At 44.2% G+C, this 27,825-nt stretch overlaps 1 protein-coding gene across 2 annotated transcripts in view; it reads left to right on the plus strand.

Annotated features, from left to right (window-relative positions):
• Positions 1 to 27,825, plus strand: part of LOC126187591 (protein starmaker-like) — a 44,150-nt gene that overhangs the window by 6,893 nt on the left and 9,432 nt on the right. For both annotated transcript variants that reach the window (XM_049928775.1, XM_049928776.1), the window contains one exon: positions 17,675 to 18,515. In XM_049928775.1, the coding sequence (XP_049784732.1) occupies positions 17,675 to 18,515 (841 nt within the window). The remainder of the gene's footprint in view (positions 1 to 17,674; positions 18,516 to 27,825) is intronic.

Genomic DNA, 27,825 nt, shown 5'->3' on the forward strand with positions numbered 1-27,825 from the left:
AATAGGCCCGAGGTATTCCTGCCTGTCATAAGAGGCAACTAAAAGGAGTTTCAACAATTTCGGCCTTCAATGTGATGGTCCCCATTGGAGTTTGACCTCCATTTTTCAAAATTCTACAGAAGTATGAGCCTTTTGGGGAAGGACACCCTACGTGGTGTATCACCGGTCCTAAGTGCACTAAGATCTTGGCACTCATTATCGTAACGGCGTCGTAACTGCACCCACTGTTCATCAATTTGGGCCTAAACACCTGATGGGTTGCACAAGTTACGCCCATAGTGTGTCCCCATCTGCACCTACGATCATGATGGACTTTCCATGGCACCTGAAATCCAGCACGGTAGCCAGCCCGTTGCGGTGGGGTCATCATGTACTCTCTAGGTTGTAGCCCCCTGACAGCACAGGGATCGTACTGCCGATACCTGAGCTGCACCCTCCCCACGTCAGCCAAGGAGGAGATGCCCGTCTACCTGGGGCATCAGGACTCCCGGCAATGGTCATCCTGCCAGGCGGCCCTTGCTGAGGCTGGGTGGCGCCCGTGGGGAGAGCCCCTGGTCGGAGTGGGTGGTATCTGGGTGGATGTTTCGCAGATGAAATGTCAACATGCATCAGGTTGCTCTGCGGCTGTGTCTTCTAAGAGGAAAGGTTCTGTCTCTGGTTCCGGTACCTCTGCCTTTTCCTCCTTGGCCACTCCCTGGAAGGAAGGACAGGCCTGCCGGCTTGGGGCGAAATACTTCCCCCGCTCCCCCCCACAGCTCTGTTACATTGGAACATAAGAGGTATTAGATCTAATCAGGAGGAATTAAAACTGCTCCTCCGCATGTACTGTCCGCTCGTCATTGGTCTCCAGGAAAGTTACACCCAACTGACCGTATTGCTTTTACCCACTATGCCTCCAAGCGATCTGACCTAACCCCAGCTCATGGTGGGGTCATGTTGCTCGTTCGGGACAATGTCTATTACCATCCCATCACATTGGCCACCCCACTCCAAGAAATTGCTGTCTGTATTACTCTTTCTGCCTTTACTTTTTCTTTTTGTACTGTCTACACTCCGTCATCCGCAGTTGGTCGGGCTGACATGATGCACCTGATTGCTCAGCTTCCTCCGCCGTTTTTATTGTTTGGCGACTTCAATGCCCATCATCCCCTTTGGGGTTCTCCTGCATACTGTAAGAGAGGCTCCCTCTCGGTGGATGTTTTCAACCATCTCAATCTTGTCTGCCTCAATACTGGTGCCCCCGACTTTCCTCTCGGACTCTACCCATACCTACTCTCCCTTGGACCTCTCGATCTGTTCTACCACTCTTGCCCATCGGTTCGAGTGGTATGTCCTTTCTGACACCTATTCGAGTGACTATTTCCTCTCTGTCGTTTGTCTCCTGCACCACACCCCATCCCCATGTCCCTCGAGCTGGAACATACCGAAAGCTGACTGGGGACTTTACTCCTCCCTGGCGACCCTTCCGGACCACGATTTTCTCAGCTGTGACAGTCAGGTCGAATACCTCACGGCTGTTATCATCAATGCTGCCAAATGTTCCATTCCTCGTACTACCTCTTCTTCACGTCACGTTTCAGTCCCCTGGTGGAATGAGGTTTGCAGAGATGCTATCCGTGCTTGACGACATGCTTTACGCACCTTTCGCCGCCATCCTATGCTGGCGAATTGTATCGATTACAAACGACTCCGAGCGCAATGTCGTCGAGACATCAAAGACAGCAAAAAAGCATGTTGGGCCTCTTTCACAAGCTCCTTTACCAGTTTTACTCCCTCTTCTGTTGTCTGGGGTGGCCTGCGCTGGCTGTTGGGCATTAAGTCCCACTCCTCGATATCTGGCCTGACTTGTAGACCCTGTGGATGTCTCAAATGCCTTCAGCCGCTTTTTAGCGGAGGTTTCAAGCTCCGCCCATTACCACCCTGCTTTCCTTCCCAGAAAAGAGGCAGAAGAGGCTCAACGATCTTCCTTCCACTCGCTGAATCTGGAAGATTATAATGCTCCCTTTACAATGCGGGAACTCGATTGTGCACTTGCACTGTTCCGGTCCTCTGCTCCGGGGCCAGATGCAATTCACGTTCAGATGCTGACACACCTTTCTTCGGCAGGCAAATGCTTTCTTCTTCATACTTATAATCGCGTCTGGACCGAAGGTCAGGTCCCCATGCATTGGCGTGAGGCCGTCGTTGTTCTCGTACCCAAACCTGGCAAGGATAGACACCTTCCTTCTTCTCGTACCCAAACCTGGCAAGGATAGACACCTTCCTTCTAGTTACTGCCCCATTTCTCTTACAAGCTGTGTCTGTAAGGTGATGGAGCACATGGTTAACGCTCGGTTGGTTTGGATTCTTGAATCTCGAAGGCTACTTACCAATGTTCAATGCGGCTTTCGTCGACGCCGCTCTGCTGTTGACCACCTTGTGACCTTGTTGAAGTTCATCATGAACAACTTTTTGCGAAAGCGCCAAACAGTAGCTGTGTTCTTAGATTTGGAGAAGGCTTACGATACCTGTTGGAGAGGAGGTATCCTCTGCACTATGCACAGGTGGGGCCTACGTGGTCACCTGCCCCTTTTTATTGATTCATTTTTAACAGATCGAATGTTTAGGGTACGTGTGGGTTCCGTATTGTCCGACATCTTCGTCCAGGAGAACGGAGTGCCTCAGGGCCCCGTTTTGAGTGTAGCTCTTTTTGCTCAATCCAATTACGGATTGCATTCCACCTAATGTCTCAGGCTCTCTTTTCGTCGATGACTTTGCGATCTATTGCAGTGCCCAGAGAACATGCCTCCTGCAGTGCTGCCTTCAGCGTTGTCTTTGAATGCCTATACTCATGGAGTGTGGCTAATGGCTTCCAGTTCTCTGAAGAAAAGATGGTTTGCATCAACTTTTGGCGCTATAAAGCATTCCTTCCACCATCCTTACATCTCGGTCCCATTGTTCTCCCATTCGTGGAGACAATGAAGTTTTTAGGGCTCACACTGGACAGGAAACGTTGTTGGTCTCCGCACGTCTCTTATTTGGCTGCCCGTTGTACATGTTCCCTTAATGTCCTCCGTGTTCTTAGTGGTTCATCTTGGGGAGCAGATCGCACTGTCCTGCTTTGCTTATATTGGTCCATAGTCCGATCAAAGCTGGATTATGGGAGCCTTGTCTACTCGTCTGCTCGGCCATCACTCTTACGCCGTCTTAACTCCATCCATCATCGGGGGTTACGTCTTGCGACCAGAGCATTCTATACTAGTCCTGTCAAGAGTCTTTATGCTGAAGCTGCCGAATTACCATTGACCTACTGGCGCGATGTACTGCTTTGTCAGTATGCCTGCTGGCTGTTGTCAATGCCCGACCACCCCTCTTCAGTCCTTCTTCGCCGATTCTCTCGACCATCAGTATGGGTCGTATGTGTCTGCCTTGCTGCCCCCTGGAGTTCGCTTTCGTCGCCTGCTTCGACAATTGGATTTTGCCCTCCCTACCATCTTCAGAGAGGGCGAGAGCCCGACACCACCTTGGCTCCAGGCTCCGGTTCACATTCATCTTGACCTCAGCTCGCTCCCGAAGGAGGGTACTCCGGATGCAGTGTATTGCTCGCGGTTTGTCGAACTTCATGCGCATCTTGCCAGTAACACCTTTATTTACACTGATGGCTCCAAAACTGATGATGGTGTCGGCTGTGTCTTTGTCGTTGGGACGTCACCTTGAAATACCGGCTCCTCGACCAGTGTTACAACTTTATGGCTGAACGTTTTGCTCTCAATCAGGTCATTTAGTATGTCCGCCGCCACCGCCATTCTCCGTATGTACTCTGCTCTTCAGAGCCTTGGAGCTCCATAGCTGGTCCATCCCTTGGTGCAACAGATCCAGCAATCCCTCCATTCTTTTGCTGATGATGGCTCTCCTCTTAGCTTTATGTGGGTTCCAGGCCATGTAGGAGTGCCTGGGAATGAGGCTGCCGATGGTGCGGCCAAGGCTGCAGTCCTCCTGCCTCGGCCAGCCTCCCTGTGTGTCCCATCGTCTGACATTAGTGGGGTTGTTTGTAAGAGGCTTGTCTCTTTATGGTGAGATACTTGGTCGTCACTTCAAGAAAATAAGCTCCAGGCCATGAAACCATTCCCAACAGCTTGGACAACCTCCTCCTGACCATCTTGGCGAGAGGAGGTCCTTTTGGCCAGGTTGCAGATTGGGCATTGCCGGTTTAGCGACCGCTACCTGCTATCCGGTGACCCCGCCCTGCAGTGCCCTTGTGGTCATGCATTGACAGTGCGCCATGTTTTATTGTCGTGTCCCCGTTGTAATCAATCTCGTGTTGTCCTGTCTCTGCCATCTACTTTACAGGAAATTTTAGATGATGACGCTCAAGCAGCTGCTCATGTTCTTCGTTTTATTACTTTGACGGACTTGTCCAAAGACATTTAACTCTTTTAATTATTTTATCTGCGTCTTTGTAAGAACTTTCTGGTGTCTCCCCCCTCCCCCTCCCCCTTGAGTTTTACCAGATTATATGTGCGCTTACATTTGTGACTGGGCACTAAGGGCCTCAGTAGTTGAGCACCCTAAAACCACACAAAAAAAATCTCTCTCTCGACACATCATACAGCTTTCCTTCCTTCACTACATGGTCCTCATTGTTGCGTTTGATCTACCATTCTTATTCCAAACAGAAGTGCGGATCATGCAGGGCATGTTGCCCAGCATGGTGTACATTCCACCTTTCGCGCCTTTCTGACTTTGCACCCTTCCTTTCTGGCAAAAGTAGTACATGCCCAAACCCAACACAGTAGTCGTCTGATCGTCAATTGGGTGAGGGGGTCATCTGTTATCTGCACAATGGTAGTATCCTGACCAAGCATGGACCCTGTTATTGGTGCCTGTGCTGGGAACTTCCTGTGTATGACAAGAAGTATGTGCCCATCATGTCTGGGGCCCGGGGACTCTGGGCGATGTCATGGGAGGAATGTAGAACTAAGAAACAAAGGCAGAAATACTCCCACAATACTTAATTTTCTCTAGGACTGGCAGGACTCCTTTTTGGTCACAAAGTCATTATTCTTTGTCAAACACCCTGAGGACAGGTTTCGGGGAGTAGCAATGATCCCGAAAAAGGAAAGTGGTTCAGATCTGCACCTCTTACTCAATCACAACGCTGTTCACATGTGACAAGCTGGGTGACATTCCTGTAACTATCACCCCCCCTCCCCCTGTAACAGTCTTAATACGGTACAGGATATCTTATTTCTCCGCGACATCCTTTTACAGACCGATGACAAGTTACATGCCAGGTCATACCAGTGGGGGTGTGCATTTTGTCTATTGTATCCAGTGGGGACAATAGGGTTGATATTGGTGCCGTCATATTGGTCTTTGAAGACAACTCCTGTGTGAAAAGGTAAAGTTGATGATGTATTGATGTGATGTGAAACTGTATGTTCCTCCTCCCATGCGGTGCATCAAGTGCATGAGATTCGGGCACCTGACTTTGCATTGCAATGTCAGTCTTATCTGTAGGGATTGTGGATGGCAATTGCACACTAATGTTCCTTGTGCCCCTTCCCTTTTTGTGTCAACTGCAGGGAGTGCCTTTCGCTCTGTTCACCAGACTGCACCATCTTCCTAAGAGAAAAGGTACTGTTGACCTACTCAGTTACCATGAGACAAAAAGAAATATGAACATCTGTATCGTGTACATATAAAGATGAAGATTGCTATGGCTGTGAAGATTTCATTCTATCTGGTGACTATACCCTTGCCTTCATGCCTCCTACGTTGCGCCCTCAAGGCTGCTCGATTACACTCACTCCCCTGCTGGTTGCTGGCCCTACTCCTACTGTTTCCCCCACTCCCACTTTGGGAGCATTGATTCTCCATCCACAGAGGATGTCAATCCCCAACCCCAGCCAGAGAAGCCATACCCTCCTCCACTCCCTCTCACCAGGACGGGATCCCTCAGGATGTTTCCCTCCCAGCATTCTGCTGATCTGCAACCAGATACGAATCAGGGGTGAAGGAGCTACAGGTTGCTGGTCTTAGGACTTTGCGTTTCTTCTTGTCCCTGTAACAAGAGCAAATAAGACGCCAGGGGAACTGAAATCCTCCAAGAAGAAGACGCACAGAAAGACGACCTCCAAGATAGTGGAGGTTCTGATGGTCCTGATGTCACTGGAGCCTGTATGTTCTGGCTCTGTATTCAGGGTAGAGTTCCTGGTGGTGCCTGTGGCATTGGATCCTCTTACACAACCTGATTCAGAACTAATGCATATTGATACCGTATCCTCACAACCAGTGGCAGTAGGTGACTCTGCAGCACAGCCTGCATGCTTGTCTAAGCTAAGGTGTTTCTCGCACATTTCCTCTGATTTCTGCATTGCACTCCAGGAAACTTTGTCCCCAGCAATGTTGACCCCAACCCTCTGTGGCTATAGTCTGCCAGTAAACTCTGAGTGAGTGAGTGAATGAGTGAGTGAGTGAGTCCACACTCTGCATACCCAGCTACTTCACAAGGTGCTCCTACAAGCTGCTTCACAAAGCAGTACTAGCCCTTCCCCAGTGAATATTTTAAATCAGTGGTGGCATGGCTGCAGGTATATCAGGGCAGCGTTTATTTTCAAATAAATGCATTAACACTACTCGAATACAGAAGAAGATAGCCCTCTTCCCAAACACAACATTATAGAGTAAATTAATTACGTTAATGCAGTAGCAGAAGTCATAGGTCAGGGTTCCTATATCTATTACAAATACAGAACCAAATGTCTGTTTATCTGAATGCATGTTCATCTACTATCTCCTACATTGATGGAGATATTCCAATAGGATCATTGTTTATCTACATCTACATCTGTACTCTGCAATCCAACATGAGGTGCATGGCAGAGTGTATGTTCCATTGTACCAGTTATTAGGGTTTCTTCCTGTTCCGTTCACGTACGGAGTGTGGGAAGAATGATTGTTTGACTGCCTCTGTGTATGCAGAAATTATTCTGATCTCCATGATGCTTATGTGAGAAATACTTAGGGTGTTGTTGTATATTCCTAGAGTGATCATTGAAAGCCATTTCTTGAAACTTCGTTAATAGACTTTCTCAGAATAATTTTCATCTATCTTGGAGTATTCCAGTCCAGTTCCTTCAGTATCTCTGTGACACTCTCCCATGGATTAAACAAACCTGTGACCATTTGTGCTGCCCTTGTCTGTATACATTCAGTACATCCTATTAGTCCTATCTGGTATGGGTCCCACACACTTGAGCAATATCCTTTAATCCCACGAATGATTTGTAGGTTGTCTTCTGTGTAGATTGGTTGCATTTCCCCAGTATTATACCAATAAACCAAAGTCTACCACCTGCTTGACCCATGACTGAACTTACGTGATTATCCCATTTCATATCCCTCCAAAGTGTTTCACCCAGGTATTTGTATGAGTAGCCATGGAAGACTGTTTTTTTTCCATTTTGTGAACTGCAAAATTTTATATTTCTGAACATTTAAAGCAAGTTTCCGATCTCTGCACCATGTTGAAATCTTATCAATATATGACTGAATATTTCTGTAACTTCTTTCAGATAGTACTTAGTTATAGATAACTGAATCATCTGCAAAAAGCCTGATTTTATTATTAATATTGTCTGCAAGATCATTAATATAAAAAAAGAACAGCATGGGTCCCAACACACTTCCCTGGGGTACACCAAGAGTTACTTCTACATCTGGTGTTAACTCTCCATCAAAGATAACATGTTGCTTCCTCCCTACCAAAAAGTTCCACATGTTGTTGTTGTTATGGTCTTCAGTCCTGAGACTGGTTTGATGCAGCTCTCCATGCTACTCTATCCTGTGCAAGCTTCTTCATCTCCCAGTACCTACTGCAACCTACATCCTTCTGAATCTGCTTAGTGTATTCATCTCTTGGTCTCCCCCTACGATTTTTACCCTGGACGCTGCCCTCCAATACTAAATTGGTGATCCCTTGATGCCTCAGAACATGTCCTACCAACCGATCCCTTCTTCTGGTCAAGTTGTGCCACAAACTTCTCTTCTCCCCAATCCTATTCAATACTTCCTCATTAGTTATGTGATCTACCCATCTAATCTTCAGCATTCTTCTGTAGCACCACATTTCGAAAGCTTCTATTCTCTTCTTGTCTAAACTATTTACCGTCCATGTTTCACTTCCATACATGGCTACACTCCATACAAATACTTTCAGAAATGACTTCCTGACACTTAAATCTATACTCGATGTTAACAAATTTCTCTTCTTCAGAAACGCTTTCTTTGCCATTGCCAGTCTACATTTTATATCCTCTCTACTTCGACCATCATCAGTTATTTTAGGGGACTGATGACCACAGCTGTTAAGTCCAATAGTGCTCAGAGCCATTTGAACCATCAGTTATTTTGCTCCCCAAATAGCAAAACTCCTTTACTACTTTAAGTGTCTCATTTCCTAATCTAATACCCTCAACATCACCCGACTTAATTCGACTACATTCCATTATCCTCGTTTTGCTTTTGTTGATGTTCATCTTATATCCTCCCTTCAAGACACCATCCATTCCATTCAACTGCTCTTCCAAGTCCTTTGCTGTCTCTGACAGAATTACAATGTCATCGGCGAACCTCAACGTTTTTATTTCTTCTCCATGGATTTTAATACCTACTCCGAATTTTTCTTTTGTTTCCTTTACTGCTTGCTCAATATACAGATTGAATAACATCGGGGAGGGGCTACAACCCTGTCTTACTCCCTTCTTAACCACTGCTTCCCTTTCATGTCCCTCGACTCTTATAACTGCCATCTGGTTTCTGTATAAATTGTAAATAGCCTTTCGCTCCCTGTATTTTACCCCTGCCACCTTTAGAATTTGAAAGAGAGTATTCCAGTCAACATTGTCAAAAGCTTTCTCTAAGTCTACAAATGCTAGAAACGTAGGTTTGCCTTTCCTTAATCTTTCTTCTAAGATAAGTCGTAAGGTCAGTATGGCCTCACGTGTTCCAACATTTCTACGGAATCCAAACTGATCTTCCCCGAGGTCGGCTTCTACCAGTTTTTCCATTCGTCTGTAAAGAATTCGTGTTAGTATTTTGCAGCTGTGGCTTATTAAACTGATTCCACATACAGTCACAAATTTCATTTGACATCCTATATGCTCGTACTTTTGACAATAAATGTAGGTGCTGTCCTGAGTCAGATGCTTTTTGGAAATCGAGAAATAGAGCTTCTACTTGGTTTCCTTGATCCAAAGCTTTCAGTGTGTCATGTGATAAAAATGAGTTGGGTTTCGCATGATTGTTTTCAAAATCCATGCTGGTTGGCTTTGAGAAGGTCATTCTGTTCAAGATACCTCATTATGCTTGAGCTCAGAATATGTTCAAAGATTCTACAACAAATTGATGTCAAGGATATTGGACGATAGTTTCGTGGATCACTTCTACTCCCCTTCTTATAGATGGGTGTGACCTGTGCCCCCCACCCATTATATTTTATTTTTTTGGAATTGGGCATACTTTTTTGTTCAAGGGGTCTAAAGTAAATTATAGTTAAAACAGGGGCTAACGCAGTCACAAATTCAGTATAGAGTCTGACAGGGATTTCATTGGGCCCCGGAGTTCAGTTTTAATGATTTCAGCTGTTTCTCAGCAACACTGAGACTAATATCTATGTCACTTATCTTTTCAGTGGTACAAGAATTAAATTGGGTCAATACTCATGGGTTTTTCTTTGTAAAGGTTCATTTGAAAATGGACTTAAGCATTTCAGCTTTTGCTTTGCTACCATTAGTTTGTTTCTGTCTCATCCTTGGGTGACTTGACACTAATTTTGTGTCACCAACAGCTTTTACATATGGCCAGAATTTATTTGGGTTTTGTGATGTTTGTGCAACACTCAACTGTGCGGTCATCAGCCGCTGTACAAAGTCCCAATTTTTATGAAGTCCAGTTTTTACACAATCCAATCTACCCACTGTTACAGATGATGGTGATAACAATAACACAAACACCCAGTCCCCGGGCATAGAAAATCCCCAACCCGGCTGGGAATTGATTCCGGGTCCCCATGATCCAGATGCAGAAATGCTTGCCACTAGACCATGAGCTACGGACAATTTGGGTTTTGTGAATGATCTTTCGACAATATTCTGCTATGTTAGTCATTGAAGACTTCGCGTGTTGCTGTCTTGACAGCCAAACACATTTCATTCAGCATCTCTAGCTCTCTACTTTATTTTATACCTATCTCTGTTTCTTTAAAAGTTGCTTTACACTGACTGTATACTATAAAGAGTCCTTCCCATTACAAAGTGTTCCACTGGGTACATACATGTACAGTACATGGTCAGCTATTCTTCTATACTTGAAGATAGTTCTTCTACATACTCCTGTCCTGAGCTAAAAGTTAAGTTCCTCAGTGAGATATCACTCTAGTAATTTCTTATCTAGTTCACTGAACATATAAATCTTTCTACTTGTTTGTTATGCTTTGTACTGTGACTAATACTTATTTCATTCATGGCTCTGAGCACTATGGGACTTAACATCTCTTATTTCATTCATCTTTTCAGTGGTACGAGGATTAAATTTGGGCAGTTCTCCTGGTTTTCTGTTGTAAAGGGACATTTGAAAACGCATTTGAGCGTTTCAGCTTTAGCTTTGCTACCCTTAATTGCAGTTTCTGTCTCATTTGCTAGGGATTGGACACTAACTTTGGTGCCACTAACAGCCTTTACATATGACCAGAATTTCTTTGGGTTCTGTGAAAGATCACTTGACAATATTCTGCTATTTGTAGTCATTGAAGGCATCACGCATCACGCATTGCTGCCTTGACAGCCAAATGCATTTCATTCAGCATATCTCTATCTATAGCCCAATGCTTTGTTTTACACCTGTTATACAGTAAACTCTATTTCTGTAGAAGTTTCATTGCAGTGACTGTATACCATGGAGGTTCCCTGCCATTATGAACGTTTCTACTGGGTACATATCTATCCAGTGCAAGGTTAACTATTCTTTTAAACTTGTGCCGGGGTTCTTCTGTGAGCTCCTGCCCTGTGCTGAAAGTTTAAAGTTCCTCATCAAGATATGACACTACTGATTTTTTATCTAGTGTACTGAACATACATACATTTCTCTCTGCTTGTTTTAGTTGTCTTTTTTTTACTTTCATAAGAAGTAGATTTTTGACAAAGTTGTTGAAAAACCATAATTATTTCTACACAAGGAGTGATCAAAAGTGATGGGGATACACAATTTCTTAGTAGAATAATTTGCATGAGTGTTTTTTGACATTGTGTTGATAAACATTTCTGAAATTTTTGGTAGAACATTAGGCATCTTGGATGTTTAGTCTGCTGTTACCTGTTAGAGATTACACATGTATCATTTATTTTGTATAAAAATGGATCAGGGCATTTGTATTAAATTTTGCTGTAAGCAAAATAAAGTGAATCAGACTATTAGAAATGTCAAATATTACTTTTGGTGAGTCTACTATGAGTAAAACAAGGGTTTACAAAAGTATATCAAAGGTGAAGGTCACAAAATGGGTCATAATAGGAGATGAAGTGTGAGTTAATGGATATGTTGTTGAAACTAATGCTTAGTCATAACAGTCTGGATTGCAAAGACCAATAAATTCTCTGCAAGTGCAGTCAAATGTGAATGCTATGCTTGTCACAGTGTTCTTCAATTTTAACAGTATAGTGCACCAAGACTTCTTGCTAGAAGGTGAAACAATCAATAAGGAGTACTACTTAAAAATTCAAAACATTATGCATGAAACAGTCCAAACGGGGGAGAGGAAAAAAAGAAAGGAAAAAAGGCCAGATTTGTGGCAGAATATTTCGTGGTTTCTGTACTATAATAATGCACCTGCTGACACTTCATTACCATCCCAAAACAATACTGTACTGAAACCTTTGATTCACTGTTCACTGATGTGAATTGTTGTTCTCAAAACTGAAAGGGCAGTATTTTATAAACATAGATGAGATTAAAAATGCATCTCTGAGAGAACAGCTATTCCAAAGGCAGAGATCTAGAAGTGTTTCAGGACTAGAAAAAAACACTGGAATATCTATAAAATGTAATGGGAAATATTTTGGTGAGGATAACTTTGATGTAGATTAATAAGCAAGCACAATACTTGTTCACCATTGCTGCTTCCGTAAGTATTATCCACGTTGGTGTCAATGCTATGACCCTGCCAACATTCTCTAAGGGTAATGTTGTTTGTTGTCCACCTAAGTTTCAATGATATAAAAGAATTTACTGTTTGCTCTCTTAATTTCCTTACTTGTATCAAGTATTTGCATCGCCAGTCAATTACATTAGTTCTCTTCAGTAGAATGTTCCTTCTACTTGGAGAGATCTTTCAGGCAAATCCCATTTCATACAATGTCTTCTGTAAAATATCTTTCTGCCAAGGAAAATTGATTTTTTGTTTTACAGCAATAAGTAATTTGCTTAATGTTGGCACTGTTTTTATGTATGTGTAAGTGTGTTGAATTACCGATTTTTGAAAGCTGTGTACAGAGATGGTTTTTTCCCAAATTTCTTAATGCTCTTTCCTTGCAATTGTCGTAAACCATCTGGTTTATTTTTGCATTCCATTCTGATGCGTCCAGTTGTCAGAAGGCTGAGTTTTGTATAAATTATAACCCTTTGATTGGGACTGGCAATATTAACCAGCAGTTCTTTTTGTCCCAACTCATTAATACAAGCTGAAATTGTGTTAGAGGTGATTGAACGCTCTTTATTCTGAAGGTACTGTACTTTGTGTTGTGCGCATTTTTTTAAGATGTTGGACACTTATTCATCATTCTGAATAACTATCATCTGTAATGTGTATCTCCCTTCTGATGGTTAAATGTCTGTGTTGTCTGATCTGATTTTTCAACTCCCCCACCCTTCTTCATTTTGGGCAACTTCAGTGATTGCATCCTTTTGTAGGGTGGAACTATGGCCACAGGCTGCAGTAGCTATCGAAACTTTACTTGCAAAGCTCAATCTTTGTCCCATGAATACTGGTGCCCCCATGCACTTCAGTGTGGTATATGGCTGTTTTTTGGCCATTGACGTATCCCTCTGCAGCCCTTCTTTTTTTCCTTCCATCTGTTAGAGAGTCCATGATTGACGTGTGTGACACTGGTCATTTTCAGATCATCCTGTCCCTCTCTCAGCATCAGTTGCTTCTGTGTTCACCGGAATGGGCCACAACGGTGCTGACTGGGATGCCTTTGCCTCTGCCATTGGCATTATCACCTTACCACATGGAGTTATTCATGTGTCTGTCCAGAGCACAACCACAACCATTGTATCTGCACCAGACTTTGTGATCCCCTATTCCTTGGGATCCCTTTTTGGAAGACCATTGTAGACTTCAAAAATTGCCATGACCATTGTAGATTGGTTCTTGAATGCCATACGTTATCTCCATCGTAGGAGAACCTTATTGCCTTTGAATGGCTCTGTCTTCATGTCCGCCACCTAATAAAATGACAGAAACAAGAACGCTGGGAACAGTATATTACTTCCATCAGACTGTGTAATACTCCTGTACAATCATACAATGTAAGCTTTCACGGCCGGTACTGTCTTCACTTAAAACTTCCGAGCTGATAGGTCGTGGTCAAAGTATAAAACTGTCTCCTGACGTTTCGTCTCCGACTGCGGGAGACTTCGATTACGACTTATGCTTCGACCACGGCCTATCAGCCCGGAAGTTTCAAGTGAAGACTCCTGTACAAGTTTGGGAAAAGGCTCGAAGCCTCTATGGACTCCAACCCCCTATAGGTATATCTGGTGTCTCCTTGAAAGGTGTCTACACTGGCCCACATGCTGTCGCCAAACATTATGCTCATGCCTCTGCATGTAAGAATTGTGAGCATGCATTTAGTGTCCTCAAGCAGCAGGTGGAGCGAATGCACTTTATCTTCCACCAAACATCACCTGGAGCCACGTAATGCTCTGTTCAGTGCATGAGAATTCCTGAGTGCCGTAGCCCTTTGCCCTGACATGGCTCTGGAAGCAGACCACATCCACAATCAAATGCACAAACACTTATCAGAGATTTCCAATGTTGTGTCGTTGCTGTTTTAAACTGTATCTGGAGGGAGGGTGAGTTCCCACCTCAGTGGCGAGAAGATGTGATTGTCCCAATACTGGAAGAAGGTAAACACTTCTGTGAGATGGGCAGCTATTGCCCAATTAGTCTCACTAATTTTCTCTAAAAGTTTCTGGAATGTATGGTGTGTCAGCAGCTGTGTTGGAAGTCTCAGGATCTTTTGACTCTGTCCTGGGGCTATTTTCACAAAGTTGTTCTATTGCTGACAGTTTGGTCTGTCATGAGTCTGGTATCCAGTCAGTTTTTCTCAGTGTTAGTGCTTTATCAATGTCTTTTTTGACTTGCAAAATGCTTATGACTTTGGGGCATGCTCCCGATGTTTGTTCAGAACTTGTTGCCACACCGTAATTCCCAGGTTCAATTCGATGCTCCCCACAGTACAGCCCCCCCCCCCCCATACACGAGAGAATGGGGTCCCACAGTGCTCTATATTGTGTGTGCCTCTTTCTAGTAGCTGTCAGTGGTCTACAGTCAACCTCCTTGTATGCAGACAATTTCTGCATTCACTATTGCTCCTTGACTGTGGGTGTTGCTGAGCGCTGATTGCAGGGTGCTATACAAAAGGTACAGTACTGGGCTCTTAAACATTGCTTGTGGTTTTCAGCCACAAAGATATGCATTGTGCACGTATGTCATTGTGATGGAGTCTTACTGCTTTTTGGGACTGATCTTCAATGCTTGTTTGGCTTGGTTTCACCATCTTTACCAGGTTAAGCTAACATGCTGGTCCCACCTTAATGCTCTTTGCTGCCTCAGTAACAACAGTTATGTCTCATTGGCACTATTGCAGACTGCTCTACACTTTTGCAGCTTTACAGAGCTTTGAACCTGTCCTGTCTTGATTATGGGAATCTAGCATATAGTTTGACGTTGATTTCAGCATTGTGGATGCTGGAACCAATGCGTCATTGTGGGGTCCAATTCCCGGCAGGTGCCTTTCAGACCAGCCTTGTCAGGCAGCCTACTCACAAAGGCTGGGGTCCCTCCACCACAGAACAGGTGCCAACAACTGCTGCTCAGCTGTGCGATACACATTTGCCACTCCCTTTTTTCTGGTAAGGGGAGCCACCTCCCACAACAGAGGCCCAGGACTGGCATCACAAATGCAGTTCGCATACAGTATCTCCACTCTGAACTCCCAACTTCCCTCACTGTCACCTCTGGTCAAGGATCAATCGCATACACCCTCATGGTGTGTACCCCGTCCTCGTATCTGCCTCGACCCATCCCATGGACTGAAATATTCTGTTGACCATGAGGTTTTTTGCCACCTATTCCTGGTTGTTTTCAAAGCATTTCTTGGTTCAGGAGTGGTATACACTGAGGGCTCTATGGTTGAAGGACAAACCAACGGTCCCTAGACACAGTCAAGGTGCAGTGAACTAAGCTCCCTGCTGAACAGATGCAATGTATGCACTGCAGAAGAGATGGCCATCGCTTGAACCCTCAGCCACCATTGTTCTTGCACCAGCAAGTTGTTCTTAATTGGCAGTGACTTCTTGAATAGTCTTCAGGCTGCTGACCTGCCCTCAGCTGTTGGTTGTGACTATCCAGGATCTCCTTTCTGACCTCCTCCAACATGGATGGTCCCCCCAGGGGGCCAAGCCACTCTTTGACAGGTTCGTGCTTGGCTACCACGAGGCTCCAGCCTTTGCAGCATTTTTTCCTGCCGTGCTGCAGGTCTATCCTCTTGCTATTCTTTTTCGCCTCCCTTGGGGAAAGTGTCTGGGATGTTATTGGGAATGTTCTGCATTGTCTGTCACTGACGTAAGAAATGTCTCACCTTTGTTTTTTCATTCCCTTCTCCTTTCTTTGTTTCCCTTCTCCTCATGTTCCTCCAATTTGGCATTTGAGGTTCCTCTTTTTCTTCTTCCTCCCTGTGCACTCCCGAAGGCCAGCCCACCCATCTGACGCATAACAGCTGACTGGGTAATGTGTAATTCCCAGCCCTGGATCGACAGGTTGGGTTCTCACGTACCCCCAGGTACAGGCCAGGCACAGGGAGGGGGAATTGCCTGAGCTGCAACCTTCCCAAATTGTTGATTGGTCCTTCCGTTAGATGTTCAGGAGGAGTGACCTGAGGTCTGAACAATCACCGAAGGCAGGTGCACCCCCTTGTGAAGGGGGCCCTCAGTTGGAAGGAGTGTGCCATCGGAGATGCTGGTAATCATGTGGGATTTTCTTGCAATGAGTCAGTCAACTTCATAATCAACATCTGCGAAACGTAAACATAATGAGGCTAATGATTCAAAGACCCTTCCCGCTGCACCACGGTTCCTCATGGTCTCATCTACTGAAGATGGTCAGTCCTTAACCATGGCTAAATCTGTTTATTATTCATAAAGATGTTGATGCAATTGCCAGACCTGTGAAATCCTGCTTTGTTTACAGAATGGCACTTTGCTTTTAGAGAGTACTTCTTATTCTCAAGCACAACTGCTTGCTGCCTCACTTCTCCACAGCTACCTTGTTCATGTTGAGGTTCATAGAACTGTGAATTCTTTCCATGGTGTAATTTACACCACACTGCTGAATGGTCTAACAGAGGCCAAAATCCAATCTTACCTCTTTGATCAGGGTGTCATTGCTGTCCATAGGGAAATGAAAAGGGTAGTTTCCTCCTTAATGTCCCCCCTCACTCTTTTTCTCACCTTTGAAAGAGTGGTGCTTCCATCCAAGATCAAAGCAGGCTATGAAATTATCACAGTCCAGCCGCACATTCCGAACCTGATGCGCTGCTACCAGTGTCATCATTTCAACCACATTATAACGTCTTGATGACACCCAGCCAAATGTGTAACCTGTGGTAGCGCAAAAGAGCAATTGTCCCCCTCCTTCTCCCTGCTGTACCAACTACAGTGGCAGCCATGCTACCACCTCTTGGGATTGTCCCATGTATCTTGATGAGCGGGTTGTCAAAGAGATCAGGGTAAAGGAAAATGTGCCTTACCCAGTCACTTGCAAGTGACTGTCTAGTCGCAAACCCTGTGTTCTCCCATTTGGCACCTATAGTTCTGTTCTTGTTACCCCTTGCCACAGGAAGGACATGGCCACACAGACTTATGACCTCCAATTCAGCTCTGAGGTTGTGAAATCGCCCAGTGTCAAGGTAGCATTGTCGTCTCCCCATCCAGCTGTGCAACAAGCCGTCAAACTCTCACCTCAAGGGGTGAAGCCACCAGCTACACAACCACTAGGGCATAAAGGACAAAGTAATACTCCCATGAAGACTTCCTCTGTCCCTCCAACCAAACAACTACAGAGTCTTCCTCTAACCGGAAATGCTCGAACAATCCACCAAAGGCAAACAGTCTTCTCCTGTGCTAACTCAAAGATCCCCTTTGACGGTGTCGCCATGTGATACCTTAGCCTGGCAGGACTAGTTAATCTGACGATTGGTGGTAAGAACTAATGTGCACTTCCATGTGAGAAAACATACTACTTTTATAAGAAAATAAACAGAAATCATGTCGGTAGTGGAAAAACATTATTTCAATACTACTTTTCATAGTGCATAACAAAATTCATTATACTAATCCAAGTCTTTTATTTCAGAGCTGTAACATGTTGGATGAAGATAAGAAATCTGAAGAAGGAAATCATTTGCATGGAAGCTGTTGGTCAAAAGAATCCTGTCAGCTGGACAGAAGGAATTCGTTAGTGGAAACTGAGAAAGTGGAACACACTCTAGTGGCAGGCAGTGATAGTTTACACAGACATAATACATCCAACTGTGAAAGTATTTATGAGTGTGATGATTCTTATCATGATGGTCACCCATATCTGTTTAGTGAAATACACGATGACGGTAGTCAATCATATGAAATTGAAGAGCTGTGCAGAAGTGATAATTCTGTAAGCAGAGAGTCTCATGTGAGAAGAAAACAAGATGGATGTAGTGAATGTAAAGAGAACTATGAGAACAGCCAACCAGCAGTACATAACACTGAAGAACTTAATAATTGTGAAACTGGCAGTTGTCTGTCAGAATCAAATCGTACTATAGGAGACGATTCCTGTGAATGTAATGAATCTCGTGCAGATAGTCAAATTGATGACGACAATCAGTCCTACAGGAGTACATACACAACGGACCTTTCAGAGGATGAATCACTGTACTATAACAGTGAGGCTGAAAATGACGACGACGACGATGATGATGACGATGATGATGATAATGATGAGGAGGAGGAGGAAGCAGATGACAGCACACGTCCTTTGTACATTATTGAGTGTAACTCTGAAGAGTTTCTAGAAACTCGTCCTTCTACAGGCTTTGCAACAATAATAAGGGCCTTCAGTGTTTGGGCAGAAATGGAGCAATTTGAGAAGCCACCACCACCAGCAGCAAAAGAAGTGATACAGAGTCTGGAAAATTTGTCGATAACAGAAAAAGGCAAGTAAGAATTCAAGCAATTAACATACAAAATCTCTAAGTTTCACAATGAAACTACCAATAGGAGCTGATATGGCCATTGTGCTCTACATTTCTGTTTTCTTGCCTTACATATGTCTGAAACTGCTACTTTTGTGCATGAATACTTTATACTGATCTCCATTCTTCAAGTATGTGTACAATGGAAGAGGTGACATCCTGATATTTGGAATTTGTGTTTAGGAAAAAGTTTTTTTCTTTTTGATATGACAAAGTATGTCGCCCACCTCTGTAGCTAAGTGGTCAACATCTCTGACTGCCATGTGGAGGAACCGAGTTCAGTTACCAGTCTGCCAGGAATTTTTCCTTTCCTTGTGATGCTAAGTGTAGAGCCACTTGAATGACAAATAAGCTCGAGGATCTGGGAAGTGACACTGCTGGTCCCATGCCCCTCCAAACTATATCTGGTTGCTGCCCTGTGGTAGAGTATGCCCAGGAAAGTGCAATACACTAGGCCTGATCTTGGAGTTAGTTTAATTTTAACGGTGAGGTATATACCCAGGCCAATGAGTATATCTGTTTAGTAAATCTAGGATGGAATGTAACAGTATTATAAAAAGGATAGTTGCTACTCACAACAAAAAGATTATCAGAATGTGAGCTTTCAGCCATCAAGGCCTTCGTTGAAAATAGATAAAACACGTACGCGCGCAAGCACGCACGTGTGCGACTCGCACACATGGCCACTGTCTTTGGCCAAAAGCTAACTTTTTAATAATGTTTTTGTTATGCATACCTGTGACTCAGCATCTCCACTATATGGAGAGTAGTAACAATATTGCATCTGTTTCATAACAGAGCAATTTTTCACCCAAAATTGATAACATGCACTGATATCTGTAGTGTGCTTTGTTGATTCATATGTATGACAGATGATGGGTTTGTAATGTGTTCTGAACTGAGAGAGACAAAGAAGAAAAGTAGTGATGAATGCAGTACAGCCCATCAGCTTTAACTACTGATATCACCTAGGCAACTGTTCACCAGCACTGTGTAATATTTATGGCATCAACACTCACATGTATTTTAACAACCAGAGAATTGTTATTACTATGAGAGTATGTGGGTTTTGAGTAGGAGCATAAATATATCCAGGAAATGAGAAATAAAAAATGACACTTTAATTGGCCCTATGAACTGGCAATCATACTACCAGATTCTGGCCCAAGCTAGACCTTGGGCTGTGCAACAAAAAGAATGTCATATTGACATTGTTGCTGTTCAAAGCAGAGCAATCCCAATTGTGAACTTCAGTGCCTGGACAATAGGATGTTGCCAGTTTGCTCTGTCTGTTCCTCTCTTATTCCACAATGCACACTTCACTTCAGCTAACAGTTGCAACGCTGGGGATGTTTTCTGCTACTGGTTCTCTCTAATATTTTCAGTTGCTTTTTTTTCTGTGATATTTGTCTAAATCTTCATTTATACTCTACAAACTGCTGTGAAGTGCATGACAGAGGATATTTCCCATCGTACTAGGGTTTCTTCTCATTCCATTAATATATGGAGCACAGGAAGGATGATAGCTTAAGTGCCTCTGTGAACACTGTCATTAGTGTAATCTTGTTTTCACAGTCATTAAAGGAGTTACTTTTTCTTGAAACTTTGTCACTAGACTTCTGTAGGATGTTTGGTGTTTATCTTAAAGTGTCTTTTGGTTCATAGTTTTCAACATTTCAGTGACTCTCCTGTGAGTCACACAAACTTGTCACCATTTGTGCAGCCCTTCTTTGTATGCATGTTAATACTGTCATCCAACATCAAAATCTTGATAACAGTATAGTTATTACTAAATGTGCATTAATAAAATAAATTATGAATGCTCAGTGTGCACAAGAAAATGCTTAAGATTCACAAGTAACAGAATTATACTATTGGCTTATGTATGTCAAGGAATGCTTCATTTTGCTTCTGTGTATTGCCCTTCCTTTGTGCACGCGTGTGTGTGCGCACCACTCTTTCATATGCAAGTTGTGGAGAATTTTTGTAAACTTTTAAGTAAATTGAAATGATTCTTACATATATTCTTATACTTACTCCCTAGTGTCTTAATCAGGTGGAGTCTAACAAGCCTGATAAGATGTGTATTCTTAACAGCAAACTGCACTCACTAACTTTGAAGGGCAGCAATCACTGTCCATGTTTAGCATCCAGGGATACCATATAATTATAATGTAGAATTTAAATGATGATAAAAGATAGGGAACATGTCATAGAAAAAAAAGCAATATTCAGTCTGTGACAGAGTGATTAACATATTAGTCACTTTTTATTTTAGACACAAACGCGTAATGTGATAACAGCGATAGTTAGTTTCAGCCATACATTGACCAGCTTCAGACTTTATATGCCATAGGTAGCATTAGGCAAACAAAGTGTTCATAACATGTGTAGTCGTTATGTCATTGTGCCTAAAATTAAACGAGGGGAATGTGTTTTCTTTTATTTTCTCGTGTTTCTATTTTTGTTTACAAAAAGGAGAGATTTGACATCATTCATTCATATCACAACTACTCTGTTGACCATTAAAATTGCTTTCAATGCACACCAAATTGGCATACTGTATTACATCTTGAATATTCAAATTACTAACATTATAGCAAACCTACACAAAGTAGGTAGAAGTAATGCTATATATATTTATACATATAAGGGAAGATTAAACCGTGTGTTTCTGATTCAGAAATTACATTTGGTGTTCTTTGTTTGTGTTATGTCTCACATAAAAGGGGGGAAAATCTGCCAGTATATGTTGGAATTCAACAGCAGCAGGATTGTAGGCTGTTGATGGCAGTTTATTCGTTCCTGTCTATTGCTGCTCACATTTTTTGGAACCCGTGAATGTCACGTGAATATAGAATTGATCGTTCAGGAGGGCCGTACTGAATGCAGTGCACGAGTGGCTCCATGTGTAATAACCAACAGGACACACACACACACACACACACACACACACACACACACACATACACATTGGGTACTTGGCCATGCAAGATTGTGCAGCCACACCATATACTTAGTCAGGAAATAGGCTTGTTTGCATCAAGCCAGGTATCCACTTGGGCAGTGCAACTCCACCTGGGGCATCACAGACTGTTAGCATGGTGACCATTGTTAGATCTTTCCTTAACGCGGCAGCAGAACAGTTCCAGTTCTGTGTACATCTTTGCAATGGATGTATCTGTGTGTGGTGGCTCAGTGGAGGATGAATGTGGCCAGACTGTTTGTCTTAGTTGTACAAACCCAGCACCACACTATTGGGTATACACAACACAATCACATCTGGCTCCCATAGCCAGTAATCTGGACAGGAGGTGTTACATTTCTGCTGTGTTAATGCTAGTGGCTGTGCCCTATCTTCAAGATCTCTTTGATATTATGTTTAAACAAGATAGTGCAAGATGGCTTGTTATCAGTGCTGTCCCAGTACTCTGATACAGAGGGAGTTACTGTTCACGGGAAGCACAGTCTTTGGATCACTTACCAACTGAAAACAGCCGAGAAATTTGCATGCCACCGGTCGCCAACCACTAAGACTGATTAACTCTGGCATAAAGTTGAAGCAGTGTGGAATGACATACACAGACCTGTTGTGCAAGCTCAGTTCGAATCAATGTCCAGCCAAGTTAGAGCTATTGTTGCTGCCAGGGGTGAAAGCTCTGCATACTAAATTTTGCTCCCTGTACGTTCCAAAGTCACCTACAAATGTAATCATATATTCTTCTTACTGTACTTTATACTCGTGGTAAGTAACATTTTGTTGTTTACTGTTCATTCAGGTGAATACATTACTGTAAAAGGGTCAAAAGAAGTCTTGTAATGAATAAAATATTAGTACCACAATGAAACTTTTCAGTGTAGGTTTGAAGTTGTCACTCACATATTACTTGAAGTTAGTTTCAGAGTGACTGACTGAATGGGTGAGTGAGTGTGTGTGTAATGTGCTACTTAGGGTAGTGCATGATACTAGCTACATATTCCATTGTATTTCCAGTTTCAAGTTAAAGATTTTTTGAACAGCAGCCAACATGAATTCTGCAACAAACTGGAGAAATTATTCTTTTAGCAATTTTATTCCCTAAGAATATCCTGCAGGAATATAATGAGTGGTCTTAAGCAGGTGGTACCATAAAACATTGGTGAAAATAACCAAGTCAACGAGTTCTCACGTTTCCCTCTGTCTGTGTAGGAACATAGCATTTAACTATTAAAACAGTAATCAGCTAACAGAGAAATACTTTTTACAATTGGTATTGTGTACTCATTCCGATCTGTTTATGGTAAAATCTGATAAATTAAAAATTTTATTAGGGGTTAAAATTTGAAGATAATTTCTGTACCATTGGGAAAATAGTCTTGTGTGGTACATATTGAGGACCCACAAACTACTTAAACATGATTAACAAACCTTTGAGCCCTGTTTGTGGTATATTTCATATCAGCAAACGCAGACCAACATATTTTATGGAAGCTTTGTTCTTTGTAAATTTTAGCGGTTGCACCACCTACCTTCTTCATCAGCAATTTTCTGATAATCTCAAAACTTAAGATCAGTAATGATACCCTGTACATAATTTTAAATTGTAGCAATATTCTGTTAAGATATCTTTGTTATTTAATAACAGGTTAGCACAAAATATATTATACCCACCACTTCTCTCTCTCTCTCTCTCTCTCTCTCTCTCTCTCTCTCTCTCTCTCTCTCTCTCTCTCTCACACACACACACACACACACACACACACACACACACACACACACACACACACAGACAGAAAAATACTTCTGCATTAATTTGATTTTCATTTGTCATGGATATGGATAGTAGTAGCAATAGCAGCACAAGTACAGGAAAATACAGTGTTCTTTGTAAGGAGTCTGAACCAGTTCATTGTGCTGAGTGACAGCTACTTTATGACTTCTGTTTTGAACCATTAGCTGCATGGGCACTTTCTCCTCTATTAGGCTTTCATCTGATGATTTGCAAGCACAGTACTGTAAATTGTCATTTACACAATTTATTTGTTGCATTTGTTCCTGTAATATTTAAGCACTGTGTGATCATATTCTTTTTTCCTTTATCTTATGTGATTCAGTAAATGTTTTCTTTTGAAATTTCTTTGTTAGATGTGGAAATTGAACATTGATTGACTCCCAAGATAATTCAAATGATAAGTACAGGGTGGTCCAAAAGTCCGGAAACACCCTCATAAAATTCAAATGGCGTAGCAAACAAGGAAACAGTCCCTACACATGAGGAACGGGAAGGGGGAAACTTTATAGGCTATGCCATCAACATGGCGGCCATCTTGAAAGCCGCCTTCTTGGATTCAACTTCAAAACTTCAAATGGGAATGTGGTCATGTGACATATCAAACAGATAGAGAATTTCACCAGAAAAGCAATGCCATTGTTATTTTAAACATAGCTTTATTCATTCTCGGGTTATAGCCAGTTACATGTGGCAGCAGTGGGACACTCGACAGCATGTGTGTTATGTGCCGAAGAGACATTACGCTGATCTTACACAGTCCCCAGAGACCACCAACAGTCATAGGAATGGCTCGATATGTTGTCCATTATGTTGGATTGTTAATGCTATCATCCGAATCCAGTCCTGAAGAGCTTTGACCAACATATCTGGCTGAATTTGACCACACGCATCAACAATGCGCTACTTTAGATTATGCAAATCCCGTATTTTCACAGAATAAACCAGTACTTTGACATGACATACAGGAGTCAAGTCTGGTGACCGTGGTGGCCACTCCACAGCACACACACCCCCCCAGGGGGTCCACAACTCTTTTGTGGATACGTGCGTAGCGAGCACGGGACCCCGAGCTAATGTGGCCTTCCTTCCTTTCCGGGCTGCATACCTTCCCCTTCCGCATCCTTCCCCATCCCTATCTTCGCCCCTCCTCCCCTCACCTCTGGCTCTTTCCTTCCCTTTCTCCCCATCTGGGAGTATGGTTTGTGCCTACGTCCGGAGACGGACGCTCGTAAATGTACTGCATTCTTCGCCTTCCTTGCTTTTATGTCTTCTTCCTTCCTTTGTCCTTCTCTTTTCCTTACCTCTTCTCTTTCCCTTTTCTCCGCTGCGGCGTTTGAGACCTCTCTTCTTTTCTTTCCCTTGATCTTTCTTCCTCCCTGTGCGTGTCTGAAGGCCGACCCACGCCTTTTGTGCGTAGCCGGTGACGGGGTAACGCGTAATTCCCCGCCCCGGGTAGACAGGTAGGACACGTACGTACCCCCTGGTAACGGCCAGGCCCAGGGAGGGGTGATTACCCGAGCTGATACCTTCCGAAAGTGCCGATTGGTCCCTCCGTCCGTTTGTCGGGAGGTGTGACCTGAGGTGTGAACAATCACCTAAGGCGGGAGTGTGCCCTCAGAGAGGGCCTCCACAAGGGAGGAGCGCGCCATCGGAGACGCAGGTAATCATGGGGGATTCTTCCGCAATGGTTTCCTCACCTTCCACTATGTCTGCTCACAAACGTAAGTATACTGAGTCTCAGCCACAGACGATTCTTCCATCGTTGCCACAGTTCCTTGTTGTTTCTCGGTCTGATGAAGGTCACGACTTCTCCACGGTCAACCCTTTCATTATTCAGAAAGGTGTCGATGCAAGTGCAGGTCCTGTAAAGTCTTGTTCCAGATTATGGAATGGCACCCTGTTGTTAGAAACACACAGTGCCCTCCAGGCACAAAAATTGCTGCGTACTTCTCTGCTCCACACCTTCCCTGTCCGGGTGGAACCGCACCGTACCTTAAATTCGTCGCGTGGAGTCGTTTATACACGCTCCCTCGATGGATTGTCTGACGAAGAAATTCAGCACTATCTGTCTGACCAGGACGTCACGGCAGTTCATAGAGTTATGAAACGGGTTGACACAAACATCATTCCAACCCGCACTGTCTTCTTGACATTTGATAAAGTTCAACTCCCATCGAAAATCAAAGCAGGCTATGAGATAATTTCCGTTCGCCCTTACGTCCCAAACCCTACGCATTGCTATCGATGTCAGCGGTTCAATCACACCAGCCAGTCCTGTTCCAATCCGGCCAAATGTGTTACGTGTGGCAAGGAGGCCCATGAGGGTGCTTGTCCACCTCCATCCCCTCGCTGCATCAACTGTATGGGTGACCACCCTGCTTCCTCTCGAGATTGCCCCGTTTTTAAGGACGAAAAGCTCATCCAGGAAATAAGAGTGAAGGAAAAGGTGTCGACCTTTGCTGCTCGAAAATTATTCGCCAGTCGCAAGCCCACCGTGCCTCAGACAGGAAAATACAGCACTGTCCTTGCTTCTCCTCGGCCAACAAAGGAGGCGGCCACGCAGACTTGCGACCTCACCTTTAGTGCCACGGTCGTCAGATCGGCCAGCGCAAAGATCGCTCGTTCAACCTCACCACTTTCGCCTGCCCACTCTATGGCTCACCCTTCGTCGGGTTCTGCTAAATCTCGTGCCCAAAAGTCGGACGCCAAGTCTTCGAAAAAAGAGCATACTCGTGAAGAGTTTTTACGTACCGCAACTTCCCAACCATCGGTTCCTCCTTCATCTAAACACCATTCTTCCAAGAAGGCTACAAAGAAACCCAGTTCCTCTCCTTCTCCGCCAAGGCGTGTCCCATCTACAGCACCACCTGGCGGAAATCGCCCTCGGCCGTCTTCTGTGTCGCCGAGGCGCACTGCTGGTGGCCGGTCAACCGGCCGATCGCTGGTGGCAGGAGCTGCTCCTGACCAACCTATGGATCAGGATCTTCTGCCTTCGGCTGACTGCCATTCCATGCTGTCGGTCGCTAGCTCCGAGCAGTCTTTGACTTGACAGCAACTTTGGTCACATTCCTCCATTTTCTGTTCACCCCATGTCCATTATCCACTGGAATATCCGCGGCATTCGAGCCAATAGGGATGAATTGTCGATCCTCTTACGATCCTACTCGCCGGTCATCTTCTGTCTTCAGGAAACAAAGCTGCGTCCCCATGACCGCTTTGTTCTCCCTCATTTTCAGTCCGTCCGATATGATCTCCCCTCTGTTGAAGGCTCTCCAGCCCATGGAGGACTCATGATTCTTCTCCGTGATACTCTCCATTATCACCCAATCCCCTTAAACACTTCCTTCCAAGCTGTCGCCGTCCGTCTTTCACTTTCCGGATACACATTCTCTCTTTGTACTGTATACATTCCATTGTCCACACCAATGGCACGAGCTGATCTCCTTCATCTTCTTGGTCAGCTTCCACCCCCCTATTTGCTGGTTGGGGACTTCAATGCCCACCACCCGCTTTGGGGATCTCCACATCCTTGTCCACGTGGCTCCCTATTGCTAGACGTCTTCCACCAAGCGGATCTAGTTTGTCTCAACACTGGGGTCCCCACATTTTTGTCTGCCTCCACGACAACTTTATCTCATTTGGACCTTGCGGTCGGTACTGTTCCGCTAGCTCGGCGCTTCGAATGGTTCGCCCTTGATGATACACACTCGAGTGACCACTTTCCATGTGTCCTTAGACTGCAGCCTCAACTGCCATATATGCGCCCGCGACGCTGGAAGTTTGCCCAAGCCGATTGGACCCTTTTTTCGTCTCTCGCGACATTTGATGACCGTCGCTTTCCCAGCGTCGACGATGAGGTCACACACATTACCGACGTTATCCTTACAGCTGCGGAACGTTCAATACCACGCACCTCCGAATTGCCCCGGCGCCCCCCAGTTCCTTGGTGGAACGAGGCATGCCGTGACGCAATACGTGAGCGGCGACGTGCTCTTCGCATTTTCCGTCACCATCCTACTTTGGCCAACTGTATCCGCTATAAGCAGCTCCGTGCACGATGCTGTCGCGTCATCCGCGATAGCAAGAAGGCAAGCTGGAAATTCTTTATTAGCTCATTTAACACCTTCACTCCCTCCTCGGAAGTTTGGAGTCGGCTTCGACGGTTCTCAGGCACGCCTAGTTTCTCCCCGGTCTCTGGGCTCACTGTCGCGCATGATGCCTTAGTGGACCCCGTCGCAATTTCTAACTCGTTGGGTCAGCACTTTGCTGAGATTTCGAGCTCTTCAAATTACCCGCCAGCGTTTCTCCCGAAGAAACGTGCAGCGGAAGTGCGACCTCTTGCTTTCTCCTCTCAAAATCATGAAAGCTACAATACTGTTTTCTCCATGCGGGAACTCCAACATGCCCTCTCATCTTCTCGCTCCTCCGCCCCAGGACCGGATGGTATCCATGTCCAAATGTTGCTGCATTTATCAACCCCTAGTCTGCGTTACCTCCTT

This window comes from Schistocerca cancellata, chromosome 5 (genome assembly GCF_023864275.1).
Source record: "Schistocerca cancellata isolate TAMUIC-IGC-003103 chromosome 5, iqSchCanc2.1, whole genome shotgun sequence".
In the NCBI taxonomy this organism is placed as follows: Eukaryota; Metazoa; Arthropoda; class Insecta; order Orthoptera; family Acrididae; genus Schistocerca; species Schistocerca cancellata.